We start from the raw sequence: 9944 nt of genomic DNA on the forward strand, positions 1-9944 counted from the left end.
CATTTTAAGTGGTAAAAAGCGTTTAATTGTCCAAATTAAATCTCACCTGTCACTGCTCCCGATTAGACCGTCGCCATTTTATTTCGCTGCTCCCATAATGCATCGGTGCTCTTCCGATAATTGCTTTAGACACCTATTCTTAATATCCCTATTATAGCTACACTTATTAGGGGTTTGACTATACGATATCCCTGGTATATGGAAAATGGTCAAGGATATTCATTTTCGCTGATCCAGGGATCTTTCTAAATTCCTTCGTTCGTTTTCAGCTAAATGTTTGGCTATAATAAGGAATAATATCCCTGTCACAGCTCAATTTTTTTGATCGTGTACATCTTTAATTTTTCCTGTGATCGTTTGTACTCGAACCCTCGCGAGATCACAAAAGAAAAAACACAATGTGATAGCGTAATAAACTTAAATTCTGACGTTATAGACTGCACAATTATGCGGTATATAATGTAAAAATTGTAATGTACGATATAACGATTTTGCGCTATTATAATGCGATAATTACGATATACAGCGCAGGAATTACGGTAAATATTGTAATTCATGCGGTATAGTTTCCTCAGTGTATTACCTCTACAGGGCTATCTTTCGCAAACTTTGTTAAAATTTAGGAAGTATCTACAGATGTACCGAAAAAATCCTGTTGTTCGTAGAAATTCGTACCGGAATTTCGTTACATGTAGCCATGGCCTGAAATTGATCATCAGGAAACGTACTAAACAGCTGCAGATAGCTTAAGCTTTCTGCAGTGCTGAATTTGATTTATGATTGATTTAATTTATGACGTTACTTTCACTGCGGACCCCGCGTGGTGATCAAGAATCAACCTTTAAAGAATGGCAACAATTTCTATGTTTAGTTAACTTTGAAAAAATCTTTCAAAACATAAACTCAAAAAAACACAACTTGCGTAACAAAATGGCCCAAAAAACCTCAAAAGAATAAATAACTGATACTTGGAAACATATTTCTCTTTCTTTGAGGCTTTTGGGGCAATTCTGTTGCACATGATGTTAAATTTTTTTGAGTTTATGTTATGTTTATGTTTACAACATTTAGAACATTTTAAATTATTCTTTTCAGAGATGTTTATGGTTTAATCTGCGGAATTTTTTCAGCTTACTATCCTGCACTACTTATTAGTAGTTCTAGTTTTTTAAATATAGTCATAACTAAACGAAGTGGAAAACAATTGGGGTGGCCAACCATTGAAGCTCTTTGTCAGAAGGAAAACATGACATCTCCATTTTCTAAATTATTTTTGTAACTCTCACGGTATGCGCCCTTGTACCTCTCTAATTCAATTATCTTCATTCATCAACACCGCAAATCGAACGGCGATGGCGTTGAGGTAGTAAATAACTCCCCGCCCTTTGAATTTTGCGCCACACTCACCAATTTACTAATTGAATCGCGTAATCAAAGTTTATGTGAGGCTCAATGGTCCACGCCTGAGGGCGGATTTGGCCCAGGCCACGCCTCCAGGAAAGACGTAAACAGCGGTTGGAGCAGCTCAGCAGCTCGCATCGAATAGCGGATCATTCAGTATCACAAAGTATCAGTTTGTCGAAAGTCGCGATCGCGCACGCGTCTCCACAAACGACAAACGAGGAGTATTCAAAGTTCAAATTGTCAAAACGGTGCCAAATCTAGATACTCGGGAAACCTAAAAAATGTAACGCTTATTCTTGATTTCTTTTCGAATTTTGTTTAAAAACTTGTCTCAGAAGTAAAGCAATAAACGAAAAAGAACTTAGAAGTGAATAACATTGTTCTTTGTACTGTTGGCGAGGTGCGTTTTTGTGAACAAAAAAGTGAAGAGAGGACAAGTTGAATTTAAAGTTAAAATAGATCTTTTTTCCAATGGAACTTTGGCAAGTGAAGTGATATAGTCAAGAGAGTGCCGAATCTTTTAAGTTATAATCTCCTGACAAGAATATTTTTCTGAATATCAAAATAATCTGAAAAATGCTTGGAGGATACGAAGCGCAGGCGGATTACTATCCGCAATGGCATCAACCCTATAATTTCGTCACACAGCTTCCTTACGGTAATTCAAATTATTATTTCCTATTTTTTAAAAAGTCACTTTTTTATTTATTCTCGGATTTATTATAGATTCGCGTTAAAACTATATACTATTTTTCAAGCGTAAAAAAGATTATTAAATTCTATAAACGCCTTAACTAATGTTTCACGTGTTATGTTTGGAATTATGTTAGTATGGTTAATTAAGGTTGTATTTACTTAAAATAACGAATATTTCAAAAGAAAGTGTCTATTTAAATTGGCCTATTTAAATTCCATTTTCACCGGAGAAATTGTATTATGAAGTGTACTAAATTTGGTTACGTATTCCAAGGGAAATGGGAAGTGGCTATTCGCATTGAAATTTCGGTACAAATTTCTTCGTTTACGTATACAATTAAAATTCAATTATGTCCCTCGTTATTAACGAAGTGTCTATTTATAGGCATAATAAGTTCGCCAATTTTCAACACCAAATCTTTTTTTCTGTACATTATTGCACGAACAATTTATTGACTAATGCTCAAAATGTTTTTAATCAGATTTGTTTGAATAATCGAAGTGTCTCGTCGTCACGAAGGTCGCGATGACTACTCAAGTATTTGTCATTAGTTTGGTTAGCCACCCCGAATTTTCGGAAAGACTAGTGACGAGTAAATAGTCCATTCTCTTTTCAACTCCTCCAAGACGCCGCCTTAAAGTATACTGTATAAAATTCTTTAACTTTAGAATTTAAAAAATTGTAAGTTACCTATTACTCGGCAGTCTTTCTGTCCAAATAAAAATAGTTGGAAGAAGTTTGACCAATTTAGAAAGGGGAGATTACGATATCCGTGGCGACAAAGTTTATTGTGGATTCTTACAGGATTTTTTGCGAGAAAGACGAATCTGAATTTTTTAAATCGATATCTTGAATAGTTTTCGAGATATCGAAGGCAACCCTGTGACTGGTCACAGAAATAATGTAAGATAATACCCCTGCCCCTTTTCCAATTCCTCGTAGGTGGAGAATCCACATTAAAACTCCTTTTTCTTGTACAAAAATCGCCTATCGGAATGAAATTAAAAAATTACATACATAAAAAAAAATGTAACCGATAAATCTAGAATTATTCGAGATATCGATTTAAAACTTTCAGATTCATGTTTGTCGCTAAAAATCATATAAGAATCCACATTAAAATTTTGTCGCCACGGATATCGTAACCTTGCCTTTAGAAACATTGTAGCATATTCCAGGACTATTTTTATATGCCTTCTGTCGTCAAAAAATATTTAAAATTTCAAAACAAAATTTGAAATTTGTTTAAAAGTGTTCTCTACTTCTCTTTCTTTTAGGCCACACGGGGGTAGCAGACGCAGACACTCAATCTTACTGGGGAGCAGATTCTGGTATCTCGGGCGGTAGTTCCGGGGCCGGAAGTCCAGCCGCCTCGACTCCACCGTTGATCGAGGAACTTGGTGTTCAGGACCCAAGCTACTCTCCCCTCGAACAGTACCCATACCCACCTTCTCTGTCCCAACAGCATTACTCGAGTATATCTTACCCACAACAAGAGTCCTGTCAAAATCAACAGCAGCGACGGCAAAACGAATTTTCCATTTCGTGCTCGGTTCTCCAGCCCGAGACCGGAAGTCACTCAATTCAGCACCACTTGTCAGGCCTCCGGGAAGGTGGATTGGTTGTGAGGCCCAAAAGAAGAAACACGGCGAATAAAAAGGAGAGAAGAAGAACTCAAAGCATTAATAATGCTTTCGCTGATCTCAGGGATTGCATCCCTAATGTTCCAGCAGACACAAAATTGTCCAAAATCAAGACTTTGAGACTGGCTGCTTCCTATATTGGATACTTGATGGCTGTATTGGATAGTGATGAAGGCGAGGAACCACAAATTTTCAGGGCCGAGATTCTCTCCAATGGAAAGCGGAATAAATCTCAACAGAGCTTGGTACGTTACTTTTTTCACTTGAGATTTTTGAATTTTGGAGTTTTATATATCAAATGTCGCATAAATGTTATATAAAGCTTAAGCATGAATCTTATATAAAGAGACCAAAATTACATGTTCAGTAATATACTTTTAATAAAAAACACAGTTTTTTGTTATTGGACCCTAAAGCAATTACAAAGGAAGACCAACTGTTTCAATACCAGAGGGTCAATATAAATCTCCACTATGAATTGTCAATAATTTATTGAAACATTTTTAGCTCATTTTTTAATAAAATAATAATTTTTTCTTTTTATATTTTCTTATTTTTCTATAACACGTAACTTTTTTAAATTTAATTGGTGTATTTTGTAAATTTGTAATTGTAACAACGTATACGTCAAATTCTTATGGGAAAATGGGAAGGAAGTAAAATAATATTATTTTCCTCCAAAATAAGTTGAAAAATGATAATTAAAGTATATGCAGTTCTGTCTTCCTAGTGGAGAAACATTAAGAAATTCAGTTTGACATGAGGATTACATTCGCTTTGGGGTATAGATATAGATTATAGACTGTACTGTAGAGGTATACTACCGTACAGACTAAAAAGATACATAAGTCTAATCTGACTCTAACTGAGAAAATCGAGAGAAACTTCTTGCCCAAAGAACTTTAATATCGATAAAATTTTGGGTAATTAATATACACTATTTGGGTGAAAATAATGTGTTTTTTCATATTTTGCAAAAAAAAATTATTTTTTAAACAATTTCTTTTAGAAAATGGACTTGCGATGTTTTTCTAGTCGCGGAAAGTCAAAAATACAAGGCAAAAAAAACACAAAGTCAATTGCGGACGAGGCCTTTGTCGAAGAGCTCGAGTGCAGCCTCAAAATACAACATAAAGAATACGTTAGGGGCACTGTGTATTTAATGACAGTTCCGAACTTGCCCGAACGATCGTCGCTAGTGGCCGTGGTAATTCACAATGCTAAAAGATACGTAAGGGCAAGCGATTCTTTTCGTTTGTCAATTCGCGCCGCAACTCTGTCACTTTTACAACGCAAAAAAAACACGAAAGTTCTTTAGGTTCTTTTTCTTGTACCAAAAACTCATTTTTCATAATAATTTCGCTTATGTATCTTTTTATTTTGGACGGCAGTATAAACAGGCCTAACATTAAACCGTAGATGTTATGTTTCTTCATCAGGACGGAAGAATGTTGTTATTGTAAAATAGTATAATTTTATACGAATAAAAATTTAATACATAATTTTCAGTGCATTCAAAAAATCAGTAGAAATTACTAAATACTTATAGGGGACCTCGAATCATATTCAATTTTTTTTGCATTGTTTTGTTCTTATTACGTAATATTTCATATTGCATGCGTAAATTCTTTTCCAAAATTTGTAAATCCCTTTAAAGTCTTGTTTTTCAATTGACCAAAAACCGAACTTTGGAGAATAGTACAATAGATAATGACAGCAAGGTCAATGTTTTAAAATCATGTGAAAATTCTTTGAAATCCTTATAATGGATATCGTACAACAAAAATTTTAAAACTTTAAAACGATTGAGATCCCCTTTTGATTTCCGTGTGTTATTTTGAAATATTGATAAATCTCCTCGTAAATCTTTTAAAATTCGTCGAAATCCTTCGGTATCACTTTAAAAAGATTCAAGGCTTTCTCGAACTTTACACCTTGAATTCGCAGCGTGTAGTATAAACCTATAAAGGAAAGTTAAATTGTAGCAAAAATCTGAAATTTATACCTCTTAACGTTTTCATTATTCTAATAAATTCTTCTCGGGTTCTTGAGAAATGACTAAGAATTTCTGCGGTGAGTTGAAATCGGATAACAAATTCGAGAAATTCTCTTTTTTTTTAAACTTCTCACAGTATATATCCTTTTTTATTATTAATTTTCAGCTTTGCTTCCGATTGAATTATTTTATTTCAAAGTTTTAGGAAAGATTGATATTACCGCTTCGTGCTCATAATTTCCGACGGTAATGTAAATGTTTCACAAATATTACGTGAAATTGTGCAATTTAGAGTTAGAACATTTCGTTATAAAAATATGCGAAAATCGTCACAATCCGTATTTAAAAATAATTTAATTTTGATTTCTGATATAATTTCAATGTAAATTTTAATCATACGAATCTTGAATTAACGTAACATTTTCCGGAGGCGAACTCGTAAAAGAATATTAAAATCGTATATTGAAAATGTAACAATAAGTTAATAGTTTTAAAAACACCGCATCTGACATTAATGCAATCTTTTTTTATAGTAAGATAACATTTGTGTAACATGAATACATTAAATGTACGCAATTTTAAAACAATATTATAATATTGATCTAAGAATAATGAGAGTTATGCAACACTTGAGTAATATTAATGTAACTTTAGTGTAACATTGCTAAAAAATTAAGAAAAATAATATTTTTCAGAACCAGAGTTCTATCCATGGCAATTCGATTTCTCGGCCCGAGGAGATTACGAAAAGTAAGGGTCGGACTGGATGGCCCCAACACATGTGGGCCCTTGAGCTCAAGCATGAAGCCCCAACGAATCAATTACAGTGAAACATTCAGTCACTCAAAAGTCAAAATAAGATTGAATGGACATAATTTACCAGAAAAAGCGTTTGACAATTTTCCAGAAAAGTGTGCAAAATCGGAAGTAAGCTGAAAGCCCTTTCCTTCAGTCTTTCTTATTCTGATTAATTTTCCTGTAATTTATAAGATCTGTATAAAACTGGCGTTTGTACATAGTTGAGGTAGGGTATATAAAATAGAAGAGTGTTACGTATATCATGTAAATATTTGTAAAACAGGAGTCTTTCTTGTCTGCATTACATTTGTTTTAAAGAAGCACATTTTATATCACAGTTTAAACATACAATTAATTTTGCGATATTAGTTCTCGGTTAATAATAATAAAAATAAAAGTTATTTTTCTGATATGGGACCATTCACAAAATACGTGATACATTTTTCAGGAAGTTTAAGCACCCCTCCCCCCAACTCTGCGTGATACTTTTTCCATTGAACTTAACATGGAGAATGGTACTTTGAAAGATCCCCCCCCCCCACAACGTATCACGTATTTTGTTAATGACCCCTATTTAAGTTTTTACTCCAAGGAACCAAAGAGTATTAATATACATGTGCGAGATCTTCAATTTCTGTTAAAATGTATAAATATATGCGTTTCGTATTATTATTTATGGATATTATTAAAATATTAGTGCAAGGTTTAGTAAATATAGGAAAGCAGTTACATATAATGTAATGCTTATATTTAACTAGATAGTGTTCTTGAAAAATGTTTTAGAAATTACTATGATACCACAATGTGTCTATAAAATTAGTTTGTATAAACGAATAATATATAAATCAGTAGAAAAATTATATAACATTTCCTCTGATTATTAAATAATCAGCACACTTCTTTTATCGCATGTATAGTATTCCCGCATACTATTTATTATATATTCATAATTTAAGGTTTTTGAACATTTCTAAAATATAAATTTTCGCTGTTTTTAACCAAGATTAAATATGTTATTATTGAAATTTAGGGTACGTAGACATTCCCATTAAATCCCATATAGTTCTTTGAAATCTCGTTATGCCCGTTGAATCTTTGGAAATCTCATGAAGTTTGATGAATTTCTATTAAATCTAATGTATTTTTTATGTTCATTTAAAATCCCTTTAAAACTTTGTAATTCTGTGAAATCTCCAGAAATCCTGTGTGACCTAATGAAATGCATTATGAAATTACTTTTCGGCAATGAAAATTACTTATTGTAATAATAGGTTTTTAATCATGCAGTACTAAGAGATTAAATGCATAGAATGCTATTTTTAGTCTTTTTTGAAGTGTAAAAGATTTTGACACCCTTTGACTGCCTACTTTTTTCCTTGAAATTAGTAATCCCCGGGGAAGAGGCGGTTTCAGTTTAATACGTAAATGATACGCGGATCTTGTAACTGGCGATAAAATAACAAACTCACAAAAGAAGCGTTGTTTGGAATTTTCAAGCTTATCGAGATTTTAAATCTCTTGTCGAAATTAAGTATGTGCTTTGAATTAATTACTCATTCCTTTGATCATAAAGATTTGTGAAAAAATTGCGTTTTATTAATCTAGTTAAAATGATTTAATATTTGGATGTTGATGGTGAAATTGGCTTTAGGGGCACAAAAAATTGAAATCAATTTTTCATTGAATGAGACGTTTCGGCCTCGATAATGGGCCCTCATCTGTGATTTATTTCTGAAATATTAATACAAAAAAATTGTCAATACGTGAAAGGATATAATTTTATACTAAAAAAATTCATCTTTTTTGCAGATGTAAATGAACAAAAAAAATTATTATTTTATTTAAGCTCAAAAAATAAAGTAACTTGAAACTGGTTCATTCACAAAAATATTACAAATTTTAACTTAAGATCGATACATCTCCTATCTTAAACATTATAATAATTTATTTACGATTTTTCTATTCACGAAAAATGTAGGGTATACCCTATAAGCAAAATCTAGAACTGCCCGACCTGCCAGTATAAGCAAATATCTAAAAAAAAGGTCTCTGTTTCCCAGATTTGTTGTACTGAATACTTTACTCATAATTTTTCCTTAAACACTTTTATGTCAATAATGTATGCGCTTATACGGAAATTAATGCCAATAATCGTTAATTGTAGAAATTTTTGAAAAGCTTGAATACTTATGCTTAAGAAAACGATATAAAATAAGAAACTGTACAAACAAGCATATAAGAAGATTAGTTTTTGTGAAATATCGTTGTTTTATTATTTTTAGACCAATTTATTTGCAATTTTTTTTTAAATGTATAAGAATATTATTACCCGGGCTATATTTAACATACAAACAATCTTAAATGCGCCTCGTGCAGTCGCAATTAACACCATAAATAATTTCGTAATTTAATAGATAATCCGATATCAAATTCAAATAGGTGAAAACAAAGTTACTGATAAAAACAACTCACGATTGATTAATAACAATAATATAAATTTCCTTCGAATTGTTAATTTTATGTATAATTTTGTAAAGTGAATGGAAGTAAAATGTTAGAACTACCGAAAATTTCCTTCGAATTGTTAATTTTATGTATAATTTTGTAAAGTGAATGGAAGTAAAATGTTAGAACTACCCATTTTTTACATTGTCATCATTACATTGTCAAATTTGACACCACAGTTTTTCAACGGATCTCCACGTTTCGAGACCTTCTGAATCCGAAACTCAAGTTTTTACGATGGCGCCTGTCCAGCCGTCGCCGTAAACACAAGAACTCTAAAAAAAATGAACGGATCAAATCCATCTTTAGCACACTTTTTTAAGGTCCTAAAAGAAACGAAGAGTTCGTTAACCAGCTATTTTTGATAAAAATTCAAAAAGTGAGCGCATTTTGAAAATTTTTGAGACCACTTTTTTAATTTAAAAATTCTCTGTACGGATATTTATAGAATTAAGAAGAACAAACAATTTATCCTTACGACTTTTTTCGATAAAAAGAAAATTCTCAGAGTTATAGCATTTTCAAAATTTTTAAAATCAAACGAAAGTCAAAATTTTAAGCCAAACAACGCACGATATGAAAAAATAAGAAAATCATTGCTTTTGAAAGCCCTGCAAGATTATAATAACAGTTTTTTGGATTTTTTTGGAAAATCGAAAATTCAAATTTTGATTGCACAAAAATAATAAAAAATTCCATTTTGTGGTCAAACTATATAGGATACGAAAAACAGATAAAGTAACGAAACTTGATATCCCAAAAAAGATCTACAATTTCGTTAAGAATTACTTCTTGATAGGACGTGAACTTTTTGTTATATTCGTGAAAAATAACATTGAAAAGAAGGAAAAATAAAAAATGTGTGGAAAAACGACGAAAGTTACGATAAAAAAAAGATTTA

The 9944-nt window shown here is 32.0% G+C and overlaps 1 protein-coding gene across 1 annotated transcript; it reads left to right on the top strand.

The window, feature by feature from the left end:
* The first annotated feature begins 1584 nt into the window (after positions 1–1584).
* On the top strand, positions 1585–7363 carry LOC117172724 (basic helix-loop-helix transcription factor amos-like). Its single transcript, XM_033360884.1, has 3 exons — positions 1585–2062; positions 3379–3989; positions 6436–7363. Exons 1-3 carry the CDS (start codon positions 1981–1983, stop codon positions 6568–6570), a joined length of 828 nt encoding a protein of 275 aa, XP_033216775.1. The 5' UTR covers positions 1585–1980; the 3' UTR covers positions 6571–7363.
* The last annotated feature ends 2581 nt before the right edge of the window (positions 7364–9944 follow it).

This window comes from Belonocnema kinseyi, chromosome 5 (assembly GCF_010883055.1).
Source record: "Belonocnema kinseyi isolate 2016_QV_RU_SX_M_011 chromosome 5, B_treatae_v1, whole genome shotgun sequence".
NCBI classification, from domain to species: Eukaryota; Metazoa; Arthropoda; class Insecta; order Hymenoptera; family Cynipidae; genus Belonocnema; species Belonocnema kinseyi.